Below are 21,711 nucleotides of genomic sequence, written 5' to 3' on the forward strand. Positions count from 1 at the left end.
AGGGGCAGGGTCAACATGCCCCAAGCAGTGACACAGGCTCCCTGCTTTCCTCCATGCATACCCCACGGGCCCCATGCACCCCAGGCTCGGCAGAACCTGGTGTGGGCACACTCACCACAGCAATACTGGAGCCAGAAGCCATCATCATTTGAAAGGGGAGCTTGGCCCCGCTGCCTTCTCACAGATCCAGAAGTGCAGGTCATGGGGGCCGGTGCACTGGGCAGGTTTGATGTTTCCACGGCTTATTATGGCACACGACCCATTTGACTTTGACTGCCATGGCCTGGACGGGGAAGCAACACATCAGGGGCTGACACCTTCTGCCCACAACCCCTGCTGTGACGACTGCCTCTTGTAGCTCGAACAGGAGGGGTTGGATGCTACAGTCAGATAGGGGATCCCCCAGTCCTCCCCTAATGATTTCACAGGCTGAAGGCTCAGCTGACAGGTCGCTGCCCTTCCTCAGGCAGGCTAAGAAACGCCTCTACAAAGGGTTTGCAGTGCTTGTGACTCCCCTTAGGCTCCCTCCTGTTTGACTTGGCCTCACTGCTGGACATTTTTTCATCCCTCCGGTGGGCAGAGCCCAGTCCTCCCTGAGGGCACATGGACAGCTGGAGGAGCTGCCCTGGGCTGTGGGTCTACACTGGGTGCAGTCCCCCATTTGGGGTGTGAGGGTTGAAGGTGAAGGGGCAGGCAGTGAGCAGGGGCTGGGTACCCAGTACCTGGCCAGACGGGTCTGTTCCTCCCCACTGCTCTCAGACACTGCAAGAGGAAGCAGCAACAAGCTGAGAAGTGGGTGCACGTGGAGGGGAGGAGCACTCTCTGTAGGCGGGAAGGCTTGATTTCCTCTCCCGGAGGAATCAAGGAGGCACGTGGGGGATAGAGATGGTGCTCAAACACCTTGTCTAGACCCCAAATAAAACTTGCGGTTTCTTTTGTCCACTTTTGCTACCGCCTGCTTCGTATGCCCTGCATGTACACCCCCAAGTCTTCGCTTTGCATCTTCATGTCCTGTACGCATCTCACCACACCATTGCACCCACCTTCCCTCAGCCCCTGCTGCTCTGATGCTCTTAGTTTCCCAGTGCCTGTGCCCAGAACTGGGTACTAGTGGGATTTAAAACACTTCCTAAAGTTGTGCTGGGGTTGAGGAGTTTTGGCAAGAGGCTGTGCTGCCAGGTACCTTTCATAAAGGGAGCCATCCACCCAGAACCAGGCATCGGAGAGCCCCTCGCCATCTGGGTCCTCTTCCTCCAGCCAGCCATAGTCATACCAGGGGAAGCCGCTCTTCTGCAGTCCTATCCAATATGGGACATCTGCATTCTTCAGGAAGGTCTGGGGAAGAATAAAAAGGGCCTTTTCACATTTTTTCCATGGTACCTATGTATTGCAGTGTTTGCAGGGAGTGATCATCTCCCCAAGGAGACCCTGGGGCTGGAGCTTCTTGGAGCAGGACAACTGAGGGGAGACCCTGGGGCTGGAGCTTCTTGGAGCAGGACAACTGAGCAGCCCAGGTGCCCTGCTCCAGCTTGGGCAGCAAACAGGGGGGGTAGAGCCTCTGCTCCATGTCCATCACCAGCCATGTGCTCCAGAGATCAGCCTTGCACCCTCCAATGTTTTGGCATAGCAGGGGCCTCCGGAACAGTGCTAGTCCATCTGGTGACCCCAGGTCTGGATACACCAGTTCCTGCCCTCAGCTCCCCCAGCACCCTACCGGCACAGTCCAGCGAGTCCAGGATTTGGTGATCAGGAGTTGAGAATATGTTCTCTCACACTCATCTCTGCTGTCCTCCCATGTCTTCTTTTCCGAGGAGATGAAGAGGCACTTGCCCCTATACAGCAGCCAGCCGGAGGGGCAGCAATCTGCGGGCAGGGGCACAGCTCAGATGCTTGATCAGCCACAGATGCCCTGGGGGGAACCAGGAACAACCCCACATCTTCCCAGCAGATACCACAGGCTCAGCCTCTGCTCCAGGCATAGCTTCAGCCTTGGACCACCCTGCCCCCACCACGTGACCAAAAAAAGCCAGTGCTTGTGCCTTGGCACTGCACCTGCTGAGGGATACCAGTCACCCAGGACACCCCATCCCTGCTCCATCATCGCCCTACCTATAGCTGTGCAGGAGCGCAGGACAGCCACGGTGCTCTCGCTGTTGTTGAGCTTCCCCTGCACCTCCTGCATCTCCTTCTCCGTCTTGCCCAGGACCCCCCTGACGTGCCCCAGCTCGGCGCTCATTCTATCCAGCTCCAGCTGGCTGATGTTGCCCTCGTGCCACGCTCGCTGCAGCTCCTCTCTGGCCCACGCCAGCTCCACCCGTGCCTGCTCCAGGCTCTGCTCCTGAGTGCTCAGCTCCTGTGACAGGCGGCCCTGCTCGGCTGCGTGGTCGCGGGAGGCGTCCTGCAGGCTGCGGGTGATCTGCCAGTCTGGGGACAGAAGGGGTGATCTGAAACACGGGCACGGGACAGCTTGGGTGTGGGACTGACCCTGTTGGGGGCAGGTAGGATGGGCAGGGCAAGGCAGGGTGTTCATGTTGAATGGGAAAGGATGGGAAGGAAGGACACAGCAGCAAAGTGTATGGTTAAGGGCTGGGCAGGACTTGGGAGGGGAGAGCAGGGCAGGGGTAGGATGGGGTGTGGGACCAGGTACAGCAGGGCAGGGGCAGGCAGGGTGCAGAAATATGAGGCTGGGCAATGCCAAGATGGGAAGAAAAAGGAGCAGAAACAGAGGGCAAGGTGGGGAAGGCGGGTGATAGGAGGCAGGGGGGATGCCTATCCTGAGAGGGATACAGGACAGCTTGTGGCAGACAGGGAAGAGGGACTCAGCCAGGAGCAGCATGCATGGGCATGCCCCTATTCACTCCATGCTCAACCACGGCACCTACCCCAGCACAGCTGCCTCCCTGCCCCAGCCACCCCCAGCCCCAGATGTGCCCAGACCCCTGACTCACAGCAAGCCCCCAGGGCCACAGTGGCCACCAGCAGCAGGCAGATTGTCAGCAGCCCCACTGGGAAGCACCACCGCCGGGACCAGTGGCCTGCAAGACACAATAGACAACAGACATCACCTGGAGAGCTGGAAAACCCCTGGCAATCCCCCTGCCTACTGCCTGCAGGCAGTGCTGTGGTGGCATGATGGCACAGGTGGCATGGTGTGGGCATTTCCTCTCTTAAAGGATGGGAGTGGGAGCACCCCAAAACACCACCCACTACCCATGCCAAGACCTCACTTGGTGCCCTGGATTCCAGCTGGGTACTCACCTGGGTTGGGTTGTGCCCCGTCCCCGTCCTGCCCTGCCGGCACCGGCTGCGTGTTCTCATGGGGGCTCTCTGCCTCATCCATGCCAAGGGCTGTGGGAGGAAGGCAGGGGAGAGAGGCTGAGTCCGTGGGGTTGGGGATGGCAGAGGCAGAGTGGCACGGTCTGAGGGCTCTCACCTGCCTCCAGTGCCTGGCTGGCCATGCTCCGGCCTCCCATCACTTTGGCAAACCTCAGGTCAGCATAAACCATGCTCTGGGCCATGTGGGCAAGTGCTGGGCAAGCCCTGAGCTGTTCAGGCTCCCACTCTGCCCTTGGGGTGCCTTTCTGGGATGGTCCTGCTCCTGGTGATTGCACTGTGTCTCGGAGGTGCAAAGGAGAAGTGCAGCCAGCATCTGCAGAAGCAGAAGTTTGCTCTGCGTTGTAGCAGATGGGACCAGTGAAGCACAGCCGCAGGTATCAGCACCCTCTCATTGGTCCCAGAAATATCAGCCCCTCCCCTCCCACGCTCCAGAAGTCCTTGTGGTCCCCCTGGGCACACAGCAGGACCAGGGCAGCACAGCCTGAGGTCACGGCTGTGGCAGAGCAAGGACCCAAATCCTTGGGTCAGGGAAGAGCAAGGGGAGAGCAGGGAAATCCTCAACACAGGAGCACATTGCCCTGTGGACAGCTCTGTGAAGGGCTGGAGGTCTTCACAGATTCAGATTTTCTCTCCCAGCCTCTGAGAATGGGAATTTCCCCACTATGTAGCGTGTGCCACTGCCTCTCATCCTCTTCCTGTTCCCCTCCTAGAAGAAGTAAGCTTTGGCATTGCTCCAAAGCTCTCCTAGACAGTTGCATAGACCAATGACATCCACTTTGCCTTCCCTGCCTAAGACCACAACCCCAGAACCCACAGAACCTCCTTCTTGGTCCCTCCAGCCTCTCAGCATCTCAGAGATCTCTACTGAACTTCATCCAGAGAAAGACAGGTTTCAAAATGGACACTGAGTTGGGGGCCAGCTGGGCACATCTGGATGCAGCCAGTCCCTGGAACAGGACTGGAGGTGCACAGTGGTGCTGTTGGAGCACAGCGTTACATGGCTGTAGTGGGTTGGTTTTCTGGATTTTTTAGGCCTTCCTTAGCAACGGGGTCAGAAATCTAAGGAAGTATTCCGTATCATCCCTTTCCGTAACACAACATATAAAAAGGCACAGATTAGACAGTTCACTCTCTTCTCTCTTCCGGTGGCTGAAGGAGACAGGTCTCTCCATAGACGGGCTTTGCTCGTATAGGCCAGGGCCTGCTGCTCAGACCTGCCATTATCTCCATTCCATTTGAGAGGCGTGGGGAGTTAGTTCTGCTGTCTCATTCAGGCAAGTATTTAATTGGTTTTTGTATTTATTTGCTAGCTCTCTATTAATGGGTATATTTGGAGGATATTTGTTTTTAGTTTTTTTCATCCTTGTTTCCCCTTCCCTTTTCCCTTTTTCCCCCTCGGGAGCTCCCTATTGTGTATAATATATTCAAATTATATATATATTTGTAAATATATGCAATATATATATATTTGATATAATCCCGTTTCGTTCAAACTTCTTTCAGGTTTTTTTTCTGTGGTTCAGGTTTTTTTTCTGTGGTTCTTTTTTTTTTCCTTGCTTGGGAAGAGCGAGAAGGGGGAGGAGACAGCTTGGACTTGGCGGGAGAGCCAGGCCAAACTGATACAAAGGCCACTGCCCATCACCTCTGCAAGAGCAAGGGAAGTCCTTCATCAGTGGAGAAAGGTAAAAATGACAGCCAGCTTCAAAAGGGACAGGAAGGAGGTTTGGAAAGCTAAGGGTTGGACAGCCTCCACTCAGTCTCCTGGAAGAAAATGGAGCATATCCTCTTGGGCATGCAGGTGCCCAGGCCCAGGGAGGACATGCTGGGGAAAGGCCAGTGGGATGTATCGGGTGACTGCCCAATATTCCTGCTGCTGCTTGGGACCACCGAGCTGGGTACAGTGGAAGAGTAATGAGACCATTTATCATGACACTTCAAGATCTGAGACATGATTTTCCATGGTGTCCTTGCTGACAGAGTGGGGGCATGTGACCATAATGAGAGGAGAAGTGAAAGCTCATGCTGCAATGGGGAAATCCCTTTTAGGCATTAAGGCAAACATTTCCGCACAGCAGCGATGCTCCAATTCTGGAGCAGAGCACAAAGAAGAGGGAAACTCCATCTTGGATGGGGTCAGCACCAAAGCCACCTCTTCCCCCCTGTAAGCCAGCCCTGCCTTAGGGAATTAAGTCAATTCTCCATAGGCAAGGCCTGCAGCTCTGCCCAGTGCCCCAGCCCCGAGCTGCACTGCCCCCGCCACTGCCATCCCAGGGGACCCCTTAGCAGTTTCCGGGGGTGGAATGAAACAGGATGGTGTTGCTGGGCCAATGGCAGGGCGCCAGTGTCGTGGCTGTACTTTCCCATCTGCCACACCTCCTTACACTTTTGCTTCTGCGGAAACCAGCTGTACTTTTTCTCTGCAGCAGAAGCAGCGCCCTCGGGGCCATAGAGGTGGCCCGGGCATGGCGCAGAACGTGGTCTATGCCGACCTGAAATTTGCTGAGGGGTCTCCATCCACTGTCCCCGATGAAGATGACAGCCCCTATGAGAACGTGCTGCCAGGGCCGGTGACAGCAGTGCCCAGTCCAGGTGGGAACCCGGACACAGCCACTGCCGTGGGGATGCCCCTGCGCGGGGTGGGCATCGGGTGACGGCAGGGATGATGCCCGTGGGTGCTTGTCTTTTGCAGAGCGCTCGCCCCGGCGATGGCACATCCCCAAAGCGCTGCTGCCAGCCAGCCTGGTCCTGCTCCTGCTGCTGCTGGTGGCCACCGTGGCCCTGGGGGCTTGCTGTGAGTCAGGGGGATGGCCATGGGTTGGGGGCTAGTGAGAGGGGGTGTTGGGCTGGGCCAGTGATGAGCTGCAGGGGGGTTGTCAGGGATGAGGGGTGCCTGAGGCTGGGGGTCCAGGACTAGTTGCTTCCTCTTTCACGGCTACATGAGCTGCCTCCCACTACCTTCCCACTCCCTCCTACTCCCCCCCATTGCCTCCCACTGCCTCCCACTGTCTTGCCCCTGTCTTACCACTACCTCCCAATGCCTCCCACTGCCTCCCACTCCCTGTCACTGCTTCCCATTGCCTCCCACTGTCTTCCCACTACCCCCCATTGCCTGCCATTGCCTCCCACAGCTTCCCACGCCCTCCCATTCCCTGTTACTGCTTCCCATTGCCTCCCACTGTCTTCCTACTGCCTTCCCACTGCCTCCCATTGCATTCCCACTGCCTCCTGCTGCCTTCCCGTTGTCTCTCACTCACTCTCTTTGCCTTCTTATTGCCTCCACAGCCTCTCACTGCCTTCACACTGCCTCCTACCCCCTCCCACTGCCTCCCACTCCCTCTCACTGCCTTCCTATTGCCTTCCCACCACTTCCTATTGTCTTTCCAATGCCTTCCACTACCTCCCACTAGCCTTCTCATTGCCTCCCCTTGCCTTCCCATTGTCTCCCACTGCCTCCTACTGCCTGCCATTGTCTCCTCTCCACCTGCCACCATTGGGACTTCCTTTCCCTTCTCATTGAAACCCCCAGGACAATCTCTACCCACAGACAGGCACTCCTATCCCATTCTCCCTTGCAAGTCCCATGGCCCAGCTGTCCCATGCCCATGTCTCAGCTCACTGCCCTACCCCCAGACTGGCAGGTCACCCACAGCCTGCAGGACACCTCCCGCAACTATGCAGCCGAGCAGGGCCGCCTGTCACAGGAGCTGAGCGCTCGGGAGCAGAGCCTGGAGCAGGCAGAGCTGGAGCTGGCGTGGGCCAGAGAGGAGCTGCAGCGAGCGTGGCACGAGGGCAACATCAGCCAGCTGGAGCTGGATAGAATGAGCGTCGAGCTGGGGCACGTCAGGGGGGTCCTGGGCAAGACGGAGAAGGAGATGCAGGAGGTGCAGGGGAAGCTCAACAACAGCGAGAGCACTGTGAGCAGCCTGCGTGCCTGTGTGAATACAGGTAGAGTTGTGATGGGGCAGGGGCAGAGGCAATGTTGCTCTTGGGCAGATGCAGGGGTTGATCTCGGCCGGGCTGGACCCCTCGAGCATCTGTGGGAGGATAAGTGTCTGACCTGTGCCTCTGTCCCCAGACTGCTGCCCCTCGGGCTGGGTGCTCTACAGGAGCAAGTGTCTCTTCATCTCTGTGCAGAAGAAGACCTGGCAGAGAAGCAAGGATGACTGCAAAGCAAAATCCGCTGAACTGCTCATCCAAGATAGCTTGATATCATTGACAGTACCGGTACAGAGCAGGGGTATTGTGGTACCCTAGGAGGGTGAGACTGGGCAGAGTCCCAGCGGGACAGCTGCAGCAGTAGCTGTGGAGGTGCTGGGGTAGCACCATGAGCCCCAGGTTTCCATTCCAGAAGTCTGGGAGGAGGAGCACAGCCGACCCTGGCGCTCCTGGGAACCAGGCAAGTGCTAGTCATGAAGCAGGTGGCTGACAGCTTCTCTTCTTCCAGCATTTTGTGCAGGAGTCTACTGAAAACTACTGGATTGGACCAAGCATTTATTATAACACAAAGGCAACTTCTGAATGGCAGGACAGAAGTCAAACCTGGTAAGTACGAGAGTGCTGGGCACAAGCACCTGCCCTTTTCCCATGCCAGAAAGGTGCTGATTTGACCCTGTTACATCCCCCAGCAAAGGGGATGATGGTCCCCCAAGGGAAGGGGGTCAGGGCACAGCTCAGCTGTGGAGTGTACTGCCAGATTTCCAAGTGGCAGAGCAGAAAACTGGGAGGAGGAATGCAACCCTTCCTCAGACTGGTCCCAGTGCCAGGCACCCTGCCTGCCCCAGCGGCACTGAGAGCTATGGGAAGTGGTGTCTATAGCAAGGATGTTGTCACTGCTACTCTGAGATGTGCCCTCTTTCCTAGGAGTACAAAGTGCAGGGCAATAGAAAATGGGAAAATCAGGCACATATCGTGCTGGCATTCCTTTCAGTGGATCTGCGAGAAATCCCCGAAATTGAGCAGCACATCTGAGGCCCAACCTCCTCTCCTGGCCAAGATCTGACTGCTGATACTCTACTCCATCTCTGGACTTGGGGACAGGAGCTGGGGATGCACCCCAAGACCCTGTGCATGCATTGCCTCAACTGCGTTACAAAGCACTGGGAAAGAGGGTCTGTATTTTAAAGGCTAGAAAAGAGACCTTATTTCGCTCTCTTACACTCATGCATACACTTATCACACCACCTTGCACTGTGTCTCTGTGTGTTCCTGTGTGCCCTGGCCAGCACACCCTGCAGTGATCCAGGTCTCCAGTGCAAAGCCCAGCTCCCACTTTCTGTGCTCCCCCAAGGCTGCCCGGGGAGAACTGTGCAGGATCTGCCATTTGCATTTTCTTGGAGCTGCGGGATGACACATTGGTATCCCTCAGTCTGTCCATTTTGGGGACTTCTGTGGATTTACAGCCTGTCTCTTCTCTTGGCGTTAATAGCTCTCATCCTGCCCTTTTTCCTGCCTCCATCACCTGCCCAGGGCTTTGGGCTGGGTCTTGCCTGGGAAGAGCGCAGGCAGTGGTGCCATCAGCATGAGAAAATGCTGGGAAGCCATGAGACCATATGGGAGATGGGGAAGCTCTGGGGAGCCTTGAGAACATTGAAGTTGAATAAGGAAACCCTGAAACCATGGGAGAAAAAAAGGTGCAATGAAGAGCCCTGAGACCATGGGGGTGAATGCAGTAACCCTGAGACCGTGGGAGGAAATGGAGGTTCAGTGAAGATGCCTGAGATCATGGAAGGTAAATGGGAGAGGCCCTGAGGAAATGGGGTTGCAACTATGAGTCTTTAGACAGTGGAAGAGAGAGGGAAGTACTGAGGAGACTTGGGAACGCTAGAAAAAGGGGACCCTGGCACCATGAGGGGAAGGTCCCTAAGACCATGGTGGAACCTGAATTGCCAAGCAGGGTGATAAGAGAGCCCTGTCCAGGATCCAGGTGGGGCGGGGAGGGGGAGTCCAGGTGCAGCACTGACCCTGCTGACTCAAGTGTTTCTGCAGAGAGTACGAGGTGTTGGGAACCATTTTGCTAAGCTGGGTTTGAGACAGCCAGCATGGTTTCATCAAGGTAAAGTCCTGCCTAACCAACCTAGTGGCCTTCTACAATGGAGTGATTTCATCAGTGAACAAGGGAAGGGCTATGAATGTCTTATAGCTTGACTTCTGTAAAGCTTTTGACACAGTCTCCCTCTAAATTGGAGAGAAATGGATTCAATGGGTGGACTGTTTGGTGGATAAGGAACTGGCAGGACAGTCGCATCCAGAAGATAGTGGTCAATGGCTCTGTGTCCTGATGTGGACATTGGTGACCAGTGGTGTCCCTTGGGGATCCATATTGGCACCAATGCTACTTAATGCTTTCATCAACAATGTGAATAGGGGGATCTAGTGCACCCTCAGCGAGCTTGCAGATGACAGCCAGGTGAGAGCTGTAGTTGATACATCTGAGGCACCCAATGCCATCCAGAGGGACCTGGACAAGGTCAAGGAGTAGGCCCATGGGAACATCATGAGGTTTAACAAGACCAAGTGCAAGGTGCTGCACTTGGGTCAGGGCAACCTCCGGTACCAACACAGGCTGGGGGAAGAACAGATCAAGAGCTGCCCTGCTGGGAAGGACTTGGGGGTGCTGGTGGGTGAGAGGCTGGACATGACCCGGCCATGTGCACTCACAGCCCAGAAAGCCAATCCTGTCCTGGGCTGCATCCAAAGCAGGGTGGGAAGCAGGCGAGGGAGAGAATTCTGCCTCTCAGCTCTGCTCTGGTGAGACCCCACCTGGAGCACTGCATCCAGCTCTGGGGTCCCCAGCACAGGAAGGACACGGACCTGTTGGAGCAAGTCCAGAGGAGAGACACCTGTCCCAAGCCCAGCACTCTCTTGGTGCCTGGGAACCTCAGGGCAGGTAGGGGAAGTGAGCAGGGGCTCATCAAACTTCAAATCAGCATAGACCACACTCTGGGCCATGCAGGCAGCTGGGCAGCAGCAGTCCAGGAACTCAGTCCTGTTCTGCTCCACTGTGGTCATATAGCAGACTGTGGCTAAGACCATGTGGGATGGAGACACTTCTTCATATGCAGAAAAGCAGAAGTAGTTGCTTTATTTGCGAAAAGTGGTTTTATTTTGGAGGATGCTCTGGCTTTGGAGGGTGGGGGGTGAATGAGCTCCACTCTGGGCTGCATGCTCTACATCTGTGCCCCAGGCTGTGAGGAGCCCAAGCTCCTATGTACTGGCCACAGCAGGGCTACACCACCCCATGTATCACCTTTTCCCTCCCAGCCCCTGCTCAGGACACAGGATGCACTTATTATATCGGTCCTCTGAATATGCCAGGGAGAATCCCAGGTATGTTCATGCCAGAGCTCCAGGCTGCTGGAACCAGGAGGTCTATATTGAAACTTTAACAGCTGCCGGAACCAAACACCTTCAACTCAAGCCTCATCAGACCTTTCAGGCTCTCACACATCACCCAGACTCAAAGCAAAGTGAGGCCACTTGCTGGAACCTCCTCAGACTGGGTCGGCACCAGTAGATAAGCTGCTGCCCAGTCCAAGTCCTCCATGGGATGAGGAAGCAAAGGGTCACCTCTCAGCTGTGTGTTCCAAGAAGCATAAACACCAGGTAGCCACCACAATCAAAAAGCTTTCAGGAGACCTGCTCCAGCCTGCACAGGAGCTGCCTCATGCTGCCATCAGGCCACGAGGATGCTTGGATTGCTGCTGGCTGAATGCTGGCTCCTGGTACGGTGCAGCAGAGGCAATTTCCCACTTTTCATTGATGCAACCGAGTCAGTGAGCTGGAGGATGCACCTCTATCACACTCCTGTCATTCCTCAAAGACAGACACAGTTTTTGGCAGAGTTTATTGGCAAAATGCAGTTACAGGGAAATAAAGAGGTCTGAGCCAGGAGGCAGCAGTCAATGCCTGTGAATGCCCATGAACTGGAGTCAGGCAGGGAACATGGTGGTGGGACAGGCTGGAGGTTCCCACAGCCATCAGGGCCTCACACAGCTGTAGGTGGTGTTTCCCCAGACGAAGGAAGGAGGCGAGGACTGGAGCCACTGCAGGGTGGCTGCACTCTGCTTGCAGACCCATCCAAGGGGTTCCGAGCACAGACCACCCGACAGCCCCAAGCCTGACAGCCTGCCACAGGCCTGGTAAGACCTGGTGTAGCGATGGATTAGGAAGATCCTGCAGGGAGAGAGTGCACTGAGATGGGATGGGCAGGAAGAACTGAGATTGTCCCATCAGTAAATCCTCCAGCCAGGGACCAGAAACGGCACAGGGATGTTGCGGGGCAAAGCTCACCCCCCCCATGGAGCACAGTCTCCTGCCTCCTCCCAGTTAAGCCACATTTTCTGATGTCCCCAGCCCCATCAGGCACATGAGACCCTCAGTTCCCTCCTGGCAGGGCTCAGCACCAACTGCACCAACCAAAATCTGGGAATCTGCTTTTGAGGGAGCCCTCCAGTCCCTCACCCAGGCAGAGTATGGGCACCAGGGTCAGGCCTCTCTTCGCTATCTTCTCTTCCCTAAAATGCCCCAGTGCAGCCCTGAGGAGACAGGAGGTGGCCAAAATATGGAGCACATCCCTCCATGCCAGTGTCCCCCTGTCACCTCCCTGATCCCTGCTGCTGGACCCTCAGCAGCCCTGGCTGGGGACAAGCTGACAGCCCTACCCCTTCAATGTGGTGCCATCCAGCCACTTCCAGTCTGATGCAAAGCCATCCTTCTTCAGCCCCACATGGAAGACCTCCATGTCCGTGGTGCGCATCAGGAAAGCCTAATACAGGAGAGGATTCACGTGAGCTCCCTGAGGGGACACACAGCCCCACCCACGATTAGTGATGGGGGCTGTGCAGCATGGGCACAGCATTGCCAGCTCCCTGCCTGGAGGCTTAGCTAGGATTTGGGCACATAGGCCAGAGCCAAGGAGCTGAGACAATGCTGCTGATGGGGTGGGTGGCTGCTGAGGGACCTTGAGGTGGTCACCAGCACAGCCCGATGCTCGCAGGGAGCTGGACAGGGCAGGCTGGGTGCACTCACCAGGGTAGTGTTGTCTTGGATGGTGACCAGCTGTGCCCCTCTGGAGCAGCAGTCCTCTCTGCTTTTCTCCCAGGTCTTTTTGGCAGATGAGAAGTAGTAGCACTGCCCTGCATCCCAGAGCCAGCCGACCGGGCAAAACTGGCATTGCGCTGCACACCAGAAACACAGAAGCTGGGATTGGGCAACTGGCAGGGGCTGCACCCAGCCCAAGGGGCAGGACAGTGACAATGGGCAGCCACTGGGTACCAACCCACCCACTGTGCTCCTAGGGCTGCCCCACGGAGACCACCCTCCACTTGCTGTTATTCGGGAGCTCAGCTCCCATCTTCCAGCCCCAGCTCCCCAGAGGGAGGCCCTTATGAGAAGGAGCTCCCTGGGGAGAAGGAGTTACAGGAAGGTGCTGGCACGGGGCAGGGAGGGGAGCTCCAGTTTTGCAGAAGCAATACAAACACAATTTCCCAAGTGCTGGGAACTCAGTCAAGATTTCAGTTGGATCAGAGATGGTCAAAGAGAGCACCTGATGCCATCTGGAAAACAGATGCTGGTGGCATCCATGAGCCTCGTGCTGGTGGCATGTCCAGGCAATGCTGAACCATGCTGGGGTCACCTCTTCCAAAGGTCCCAAATTCAGCTTGTTCAGCAGTGCTGGGGCAGCTCTCTATGCCATGAGCCAGGAGACAGGCAGCAAGGGTGAAGGAATATTTGGAGTGGGGAGAATGTCCTGGAGCATGGACAGATCCTGCTACTTGAAAGGAGCAGCTAGGCCCTCTCCAAACTTTGTCCAGGAGCTCACCAGGCTCTCTTACCTTGCAGTGTCTGTTGCCCATAGCTGGCGCTCTTCTCCGTGCTCCAGAGATCATGGGTGCAGCTCATCTGTTGTTGTACTAAATCTACAGAAGAAGAGCACAGGGGTGTCCCAGCAACTCTGGGCTCCTGCTCCCAGCAGCACACGGTGTCCTCTCCCACAGGGTGACCCCACAGCTGTGGGTGAGGACATCTCCTGCTTTGGGTACGCCAAGCCAGCCAAGGGCCTTGCGGCTTTTGCTGTGCTTGGGAGCCCAACACAACACCGACTTTCGGGGAAAGTGCTGCTGCCTTTCAGTTTCAGTGTCACCTCTCTCCTTCCTGCTTTCTTTTCAATGCCATGTGATGGCCTTCCCCAAGCCCACGCTGTCCCACCAACTTTTTTTTCCAGCCAAGTAGGCGATGTCTTGCCTAACCAATTTTCTCGCTTGCCCCAGAACCCTCGGTGCACTCAGCCCCAAGTGGGAGGGCCCAGCTCCTTGGGGAAGCTGCAGCTCTGTCTGTTGGCCCTGTGGCACCAGCTCCAACTGCAAGATCCGAGACACAGAGATCCAGGCACAGGCAGGTAGGTACTCACAGTGGAAGCTCAAGCTGACAAGGATGATTTGTGCCAGCAGAAGCACCAGGGAGAGGAGACCCAGGCTGAGGGCTGCCCAGCACCAGGGCAGACGCACCGGCTGCTGAGGACCTGAGAAAAGGATTTAATTTAACCTAGACCCTGGGGGGCTTGGTGGGAGCAGTGGGTAACTTCCAGCCAGGAAAGGTCTGTGAATCCCAGGCAGGATGTCAGAAGGTAGTAGGGTAGCCCAGGAAAAGTGGGGGAGAGCCCATTTGCAGCAGTGTGACCCTCCTAGAAGTTGTTTCCCTGCAGACAGCACTTTACATGGGACAGGGAGAGCAGAGCAGGGACTGCCTGTGTGTGCTGTGGCATTGGGGTACAGTGGGCATCCCCCACTCTTGAGCCTCTCCTGCCCCCCACCCTGAGAGCAGGCAGTCTGCAAGGAGGCTGGAGAGGAGCTGCTTGGGAGAGGACACACAGAAATTGGGGGAAGCAGGTCTGGGAGGCCAAGGGTCTGCAGGAGGGCAGGGAATCCGCTGAGAGAGCTGGGGTGCCAGGGACAGGGAGCACCGCGCCATTACCTGGTGTTGGGGGAAAGCGCAGATCAGCGTATGTGACCCTCTCTTCCATCCCTTCTTTGATTTCTTGCTCTGCACCCCACAGGGACACTGGCAACCCTCTCCCAGACACTGTCAGACGGGTGTGATGCAAAATGGAAAGTGTCACTTCCTGGTGGGGTCCCCAGAGGCACCACCTGGGACACAAACCAGGGGTGTCATGGTGCTGACAGACACTTGGGGCAAGGGGTTGTTGGGGCTGGCACCCAGGTGTTCCAGCACAAGGGAACTCTGTGGCCCTGGTTTTGGGGTAGCAGGTGATGGGGATGGCTAATAACTCAGACACAGGTCCAGGGCTGAGCTGGGCAGCCAAGTCATGGAGTCATAGAATTATTTGGGCTGTAAAGGACCTTAAAGATCATCTTGTTCCAACCTCCCCTGCCATGGGCAGAGAAACCTTCCAGTAGACCAGGTTGCTCAGAGCCCCATCCAGCCTGGCCTTGAACATTTCCAGGGATGGGGCATTCACAGCTTCTCTGGGCAACCTGTACCAGTGCCTCACCACCCTCATAGTGAAGAAATTCTTTCTAAAAGAGGGAAAGCCATACAGGGAGCAGCTGAGGTCACTTGGTTTATTCAGCCTGGTGGAGGCTGAGGGGAGACCTCATCTCAGTCTGCAGCTTCCTCATGAAGGGCAGCGGACGGGCAGGCATCAATCTCTTCTCTGTGATGACCAGGACAGGACCCAAGGGAATGGCATGAAGCCATGTCAGGAGAGGTCTAAGTTGGATATTGGGAACAGACTGTTCACCCAAAGGGTGGTTGGACACAAAACAGGCTCCCCAGAGATGCGGTCACAGCACCAAGCATGACAGAGTTCAAGACGTGTTCAGACAATACTCTCAGGCACACAGTGTGACTCTTGGGGTATCCTATGAGGGCCAGGAGTTGGAATTTGATTATCCCAGTGGGTTCCTTCCAGTTCAGGATATTCTATGATTAGAATCTGATCTAAACCTGCCCTCTGTCAGTTTGAAGTCATTCCCCCTTGTCCTATCACTGCATACCCTTATAAAATGTCCCTCTCCGGCTCTCTTGTAGTCCTCTAGGTACTGGAAAGGTGCTATAAGGTCTCCTGGGAGCCTTCTCTTCTCAAAACTCAACAACCCCAACTGTCTTAGTCTGATCTGCCTTGAGGTGCAGGTCACGTCGCCACGCGCCCCTCTCCAAGCAGCAAGGCCACGGGGTATTTGCTTACAAGTGGTTTTTGCTGCCCTTTCTTTTGCATGGGGCTGCAACTGCATCTCAGCCCTGGAAAGCGGGGGGCTGGGGTGCTCCTTACCCTCCCCCAAGCCTTCAGGGCTGCCGCGATGGCCATCCCTGCCGTGCCCCCCGAGCCCCCCAGGCCCCCGGGGACAGACAACGTCCCCCGCTCCGGTCTGCCAGCTTATGCTGGGGGAAGGATGGCTCATCCGGACTACGTTTCCCAGCGGCTCCTCCCCGGGCTGCACATGCTCGATGCGGCTCCCGGCGACTCCCGGCAGCTCCCGGCGCGGCGCCCGGTGCGGCGCAGGGGCGGTCGGTGCGGCTGCGGGTGAGACCGGCGGCGATCCCGGGTGCGGCTCCCGGGGCGACTCCCGGCGGTTCCCCGTGCAGCTCCCCGGGGAGACTCCCGGTTTGGCTCCCGACGGCTCCCGGTGCCGCCCCGGCGGGGCATCCTCCCGGTGCGCCCTCGGGAGCGCACGGCCGAGCCCCGGGGCTGATCCCGGCTCGGGGCCGAGCGTTCCCCCGGCTCCCCCCGCCGCCCCAGCAGGATGCCCCGGGGGCGAGCCTGGACGCAGGCGGAGGTCAGCAGCCTCCTGTCGCTGGTGGGGGGCTCGGGGGAGGCCGCCCTGCTCATGGCCTCCACGTCGCGACCCAACGAGGCGCTGTGGCGGGAGATCTCCCGGGGGTTGGCGGCGGCCGGCTACGGGCGCAGCGTGGCCCAGTGCCGCTCCAAGTGGAAGGCGCTCAAGCAGGCTTTCCACTCGGAGCGGGAGACGCGCCGGAGGGCAGGACACCACTCGCCCCGGCTTCCTCCGCACTATCGGGCCATGAAAAGTATATGGAAGGCAGCCGGGCGGCCCGTCTTTGGCGAGCGGAGGATGCCAGGTGGGTGCCAGGGACGGGCATGTGGGCTTAGCAGGGTGGCTAGATGTGGGTTGCTTGGGGACTGATGCTGCACGGACAGCCAGGGTACGTTGATGGTCTTTCTCGTCCTCTAGAACTGGTGAAACTGCCCACCAGGAAGCGCAGGTCAGCCCTTGCCACTCGGTCTTCATCCTCGCCAGAGCCACCAGGTACCTGTGGGCTCAGACAGCCGGAGTGGGGCTTGTCCTGTCTGTGGGGTGGCAGACACCCCTCATCACCCAGTTATTGAAGCTGTTTTCTGCACCCCCCTCACTTCCTTCTGCAGAGCACAATGTTAGCAGGGACACCCCAGGCACGCTGCTGTCCCCGCTGCTGCGGTGTGCAAAGGATGAGCCAGAGAGCCGTAAGTATCAACCTGCCCTGCTGCACCAAGCTGCACGGCCACAGCTCCAGCCCAAGCCCAGGCCAGCATGATGGGAATGGGGGGCTTAGGGGATCAGAGGATCCATCACATGTCCCTCATCAGGGATGCTCAGTGATGGGAGCGTTGGGATTTCCCCCTCCAGAGGCTTCAGCTAGAGGTCGAACCAGCCCCAGAGCATGAAGGGATGGCTGGGACAGGGCAGGAAGGGGTCTCCAGCTCTGACCCAGCCTGAGGGCATGGCAAGGCTGCTGGCCGCCCCATGGCAGATTGTGGGGCATAAAGTCTGTAAGGGGCAGTGGCCCCAATACAGCCCAGAGGTCTCCTGTGGCTGTGTGGCACTGCAGGGCATGTGACCCCCCTTCCTTTGTCAGGTCCTGGCTCCCCCCTTCCCCAGTAACAACATAGGTCTTTGGATGAGTTAGGACTGTGTGTGAGGGCCAGAGGTGCTTGCAGCTCCCATGCCCCGCAGCCCACCCAGGGACGTATCTTGCACCCCTCCAGGGAGTTTGGCACTGAGGTGATGCAGGATACATCCCTGAGTCTGATTTGCGTGGGTGCCCCGGCCAGCATCCCACACTGGGTAACCACCTTCTGTCTCCCTAAATTCCCCCTGCAGTTTCAAGTGGATGTGGGATTCTCCTTCACTTCCAGTCCTAGTCTGTTGTGTAGCGTTCCTGCGCGCTGCTCCGCCGCTGCTGCCTTCCAGCCCAGGGGTGGCTGCATTGCAGTGGTGGGTGAGTGACTCCTGCTTTTGTACCTAGCTCTGAAATGCTTTGGGGCCCTGCAGGGCACTGTGGAGCTGTGGCTAGGGCATGTTGGGCTGTGGGGCTGGCCGAGGCAAGCCAGGCAGACCCTGGGCTGGTGGTGATCCCCTGCCAAGTCCTGTCAGACGGTGTATCTCTCCTCTCTGCTTTCTCCCAGCAGCTGGTGGGGAACACATCACTGGAGTGCCACCCACACCACCCACCATGCCATGTAAGGCTTTCCTTGCCCTGCTCAGCCCAGTAAAGCTCAGTAAATCCCCTCAGCCCCACGAGCAGGGTCTGATACAGTTCTCGTTGCAGACACCAGTTGCTGCTTCCCTCCTATCTCCATCCTGGGTGAGCATCATATCCTGGCTACTCTGCTTGTGCGCCCTGGGGCAGGAGGTGGCTGCAGCTCACAGGCTGTATCTGCTCTCATTCCAGGCTGTCACACTGACCTGAAGCAGGAAGGAACAGAGGGAAAGGCTGGTAAGTGTCTGCAGTTTTGAGCAAGTTCTCCTGGTCCAGGGGACAGCTCTGTCCTGTCCTGCCAGCGGGAATGCAGGGCCTGGGCTCCCAGAGGCAGTGCCTCCCCAGGTCTCTGTGTGGGGTGAAGCCGAGCATGGGCTTGGGTGCCTCCATCACTCTGGTTGTTTCCTCCATGCCAAGCTATCGTGGCACGTTTTCCTGGCGAGACGTCCCTGGGGATGGGAAGAGGAAACCAAATGCTGCCAGTGGCTGTCGCAGCCTCAGGCTCCCAAGGGACAGCTGCCATGAGCGAGCAGCCGGCAGCAGGTGAAGATGCATCAGATGCAAGCCTTCATGGTGGGTTCTCCCTGCAGCATCCCAAAAGCCTCACAGGGAGCTCTCATAGCCATGGTGAGGGTTTGCTGCCACTGACTCCTCTCTCACTGCAGGGCCCGGTGTGGCAAGCTTGCTCCAGAACGTCCAGCAACTGCTGGTGCAGATCCTGCAGACATCACGGCAGCAGCAGGCACTACTGGAGAGCCTGGCCAGCGACACAGTCTCCCACCTCCAGCTCCTCTCCCACAGCCTCGTGCAGGTGGGCGAGACCCTGCACCAGCTCCTGCTCCGGCCACAGACCCATCCTGGCCCCCTTAGCCACTACATCCCCCATGTGCCCCTTTTTGAGGGTGGCCCTGGAATGCCCTGCTCCCCTGGCACTCCCCACACCTCCCCAGATTGCAAAGAGGAGCCTCAGCTGTCCCGTGCCACCAGTTGCACCCCACCATAAGTGCCACCATCACCTACCCCAGGAGCAACAGCTTTGCTACGCAGCCACAGCACAAATCTGTATAGCAGAGGTTCCAGATATTTTGAAAGTTTATAGAAGAGAGACATTTTAATAAAATTAAAAATAGCTTTTCTACCAGTGATGACAATTGACCAGTTCTTTCCCCCTCTCTGGGGGATGTTCCCCTTCTCACTTTCAAGATGAGGAGGAGGGGAACTTGGCTATTTACAGCCTCAGAAACTCCCAGGCCAAACACTGTGGTGCAGATGTGCTTTGTGTGCCCCTTGCAGCAGCACCTAGCGCAGGCAAGACCCCTGCCTGTGGAACATGCTGCTGGGCTGTGGAGCAGAGTGGGGCCTTCAGGACTGGAGGGCAGGAAGCCCAGAATGCCAAGGTGCATCCCTCTCCAAGGGAAGAGGCTGGGGTGGGCGATGCTGGGCGGCACTGGGGCTGCAGGGGCAGTCTGTGCAGCAGCCATAGGCCCTTGTCCTCTGGGTCCTTGGCAGGTCACTTCCAGCCAGTGCTGCGGGCTTCCCACATGCAGCAGTGAGGCCCTCCTGCTCCAGGAGGGATCCTCCTGCTTTAGTACGTGGGTCACCATCAGGTAACAGTAGTTGCAGACATGCCATGGCATGTGGTGCTTGGCAAGAGGGCCGCTGTCTCTTGCCCCAGTGCCCACCACCTTCAGCAGTTTGTGCACGTACTGCAAGGGGATGGGGCGATTTGCTGCCTCCAGAATCTCTTTGCCCCATCCAGGGAGAGAAAGTAGTCGATTCTGCTGATGTAGGGCAGGTAGATGTCAGGACAGTAGTTCTGCAGTACCATTTGCTGGAGGGCTGATAGGTGGCCTGCCGCTTCTGCCAGAAGAGTAGGGACACCATGTAGGGGCTGGCCCATGCCAGGAAGCTGGGCAAGCAGTCCGTGTTGAAGCAGCTGTCATCCATCTTGAGGATGTATCAGGGTGTATCCACTGCTCTGATGGCTGTGCATGACCTTCAGGGTGAGATTGCAGTACATGTCCCTGTAGCTCCTCAACAAGATGTACATGAACTCCTGCTACATACCCTGGCCCACTGCTGCCTCAGATGCCTGCCCCACTAGACACACCATCTTCCAGGGGCTTGCCACGACACCCTACATCCTCCAGATGCACACGCCAGCAAGCTGGAGCACCCCACCTGTGGCCAAGTCATGGAGAGGGGTCAGGGGCATGGTCTACCAGCAAGGTGGCTGGGGGCCAGCAGGTGCCACAGCACCAGTGGACAACAACATCACAGTCTAAACGACATCTGGCAGGGGAGAAGCATGGGTGAGCAGTGCTGGGAAAACGCGTTACATCTTGTGGCATTGTCCCTCATCCCACACCAGCTATGCACCCTGAGTCAGAGAGAACAGCGTGCTGCAGAGGCACCTTGGCCTTGCGATGCAGTGAGCAGGGAGCCTGGGCCTGTGGGGGCTGCCGGGAGTGGGGCCAGCCCTGGTGGGGATGGTGATCCCACCGCTGCACACAAAACATCCTCTGTGCTCCCAAGCAGGAGAAGAAAGCAGCTGGCTGCTGGCCAACAGCTCCAGCCTCACGCCTCATGGCTTCCTGCAAATAGCTCTGCCCGGGATTTCTCTCCTTGGGACCCATCAGGGTGGGCAAAGATAGCAGACAGGTGGCATCTCCCTTCCTGAGCTCTACCACTTGCATCAGTGAGGTTGCAATGGGAGGACACCTTTGGACTGTGGTTGCCCATGCTCCCCCCTTACCTCGCTGTGTTCCCCATCATTCCACTGATTACCCTGCTGTGCTTGCCACCATCCCATTGAGCTCCCTATCACCCTGCTCTCATCCCCACCACCCCACTGAAAACCCTGGCTTGCTCCCTGCCTTTCAAGCTCCCCACTTGAGGTTACAGCCTGCTGCCTCCAGCCCTGGGACACCAAGTACCATTCCCTCAGCCTCAGGGTGCTGGGGCAGTGGGACGGGCTGTCCCCCTACACAAATTGGGGGCAGGTCCCTGCCAGGAGGTGAAGGGCAGTGAGAGGTGCTCTGGGATGGCCTGCAGTGGGGGCCTGGCTGCAGGGGAGAGTGGTTTTACAGCAGGGCCTTTGGAGGGTGTTCTGGGGGTTGCAGGTCAGGGGTGCATGGGATGGCACCAGAGGTGCAGGTGGGAGACAAGTGGTGTGCGGTACCGGGATTCTGGAGGATTAGATGAGTGTGCAGTAGGGTGCAGTGAGAGGTGCGAGGAGGGGTTCAGGAGGTGCAGAGGGACTGCTGAGGGGGTGCAGTGAGGGTTCAGGGAGAGGTGGAGTGAGGGGTGCAAGGAGTGCAGAGGGGGTGCAGAGGAGATGCAGTGAGGGGTGCAGTGAGAGGTGCAAGGAGTGCAGAGGGGTTGCAGAGGGTGCGCTGGAGGTCCGTGGGGGTGCAGGGGGTGCAGTGGGGGTCAGTGGGATGCAGAGGGTCCAGTGGGAGGTGCAGTGGGGGGTGCAGGGGGTGCAGTGAGAGGTGCAGTGAGGGGTACAGGGGGTGCAGGGGGTGCAGTGGGGGTCAGTGGGGGTGCAGGGGGTGCAGTGGGAGGTGCAGTGAGGGGTACAGGGGGTGCAGGGGGTGCAGCGGGAGGTGCGCTGTGAGCACGCCGGGGAGCACGGGGTTACAGCACGCCCATGAGGAGCGGGGCCAGCCCGGAGTGACAGCTCGGCAGCCAATAGGAGGCCAGAAAAGAGCGGGGGGCGGGACCAGGCCGAGGCACGTCACCCAATCGCAGGGCCCGCGGTGGGTCAGAGGCGGGTGCGGCCAATCAGGCTCCGGGAGGGGGCGCGGTGGGGAGGGGTTCCCCCGTGACGTCACGGGCGGGGATTCCCCTGCGGGGCGGCTCCGGCCCGAGGGTCCG

The 21,711-nt window shown here is 57.9% G+C and overlaps 4 protein-coding genes across 8 annotated transcripts; 2 read left to right on the top strand and 2 right to left on the bottom strand.

The window, feature by feature from the left end:
• Positions 1-144: 144 nt before the first annotated feature.
• On the bottom strand, positions 145-3,518 carry LOC114002471 (B-cell differentiation antigen CD72-like). The gene is made up of 7 exons (XM_027748442.2): positions 3,434-3,518; positions 3,259-3,348; positions 2,949-3,035; positions 2,110-2,424; positions 1,715-1,863; positions 1,184-1,335; positions 145-283 (listed from the first exon to the last, which is right to left on the bottom strand). The coding sequence occupies exons 1-7, from the start codon at positions 3,516-3,518 to the stop codon at positions 145-147; spliced, it is 1,017 nt and encodes a 338-aa protein (XP_027604243.1).
• A 1,335-nt stretch (positions 3,519-4,853) lies between these two features.
• Positions 4,854-8,521, top strand: LOC114002472 (B-cell differentiation antigen CD72-like). Of its 3 annotated transcripts, none has more exons than XM_027748443.2 (7): positions 4,854-5,018; positions 5,760-5,925; positions 6,026-6,127; positions 6,967-7,281; positions 7,412-7,560; positions 7,781-7,878; positions 8,197-8,521. In XM_027748443.2, the coding sequence occupies exons 2-7, from the start codon at positions 5,799-5,801 to the stop codon at positions 8,333-8,335; spliced, it is 930 nt and encodes a 309-aa protein (XP_027604244.1). In that variant the 5' UTR covers positions 4,854-5,018; positions 5,760-5,798; the 3' UTR covers positions 8,336-8,521. The 3 variants fall into 3 exon arrangements, with proteins under 3 accessions (XP_027604244.1, XP_027604245.1, XP_039242853.1); XM_027748444.2 differs by having other exon boundaries at positions 8,264-8,521; XM_039386919.1 differs by having other exon boundaries at positions 5,763-5,925.
• A 2,655-nt stretch (positions 8,522-11,176) lies between these two features.
• On the bottom strand, positions 11,177-14,356 carry LOC114002473 (killer cell lectin-like receptor subfamily G member 1). Its single transcript, XM_027748445.2, has 6 exons — positions 14,308-14,356; positions 13,745-13,855; positions 13,170-13,253; positions 12,364-12,512; positions 11,997-12,100; positions 11,177-11,508 (listed from the first exon to the last, which is right to left on the bottom strand). Exons 1-6 carry the CDS (start codon positions 14,354-14,356, stop codon positions 11,313-11,315), a joined length of 693 nt encoding a protein of 230 aa, XP_027604246.1. The 3' UTR covers positions 11,177-11,312.
• A 1,656-nt stretch (positions 14,357-16,012) lies between these two features.
• On the top strand, positions 16,013-18,973 carry LOC114002470. Of its 3 annotated transcripts, none has more exons than XM_027748439.2 (8): positions 16,013-16,434; positions 16,548-16,622; positions 16,739-16,816; positions 17,759-17,812; positions 17,902-17,937; positions 18,025-18,069; positions 18,250-18,405; positions 18,498-18,973. In XM_027748439.2, exons 1-8 carry the CDS (start codon positions 16,098-16,100, stop codon positions 18,833-18,835), a joined length of 1,119 nt encoding a protein of 372 aa, XP_027604240.1. In that variant the 5' UTR covers positions 16,013-16,097; the 3' UTR covers positions 18,836-18,973. The 3 variants fall into 3 exon arrangements, with proteins under 3 accessions (XP_027604240.1, XP_027604241.1, XP_039242852.1); XM_027748440.2 differs by having other exon boundaries at positions 17,762-17,812; XM_039386918.1 differs by lacking the exons at positions 17,759-17,812; positions 17,902-17,937.
• Positions 18,974-21,711: the final 2,738 nt, after the last annotated feature.

This window comes from Pipra filicauda, unplaced genomic scaffold (genome assembly GCF_003945595.2).
Source record: "Pipra filicauda isolate LSUMZ 115617 unplaced genomic scaffold, ASM394559v2 scaffold513_size392548_pilon, whole genome shotgun sequence".
NCBI classification, from domain to species: domain Eukaryota; kingdom Metazoa; phylum Chordata; class Aves; order Passeriformes; family Pipridae; genus Pipra; species Pipra filicauda.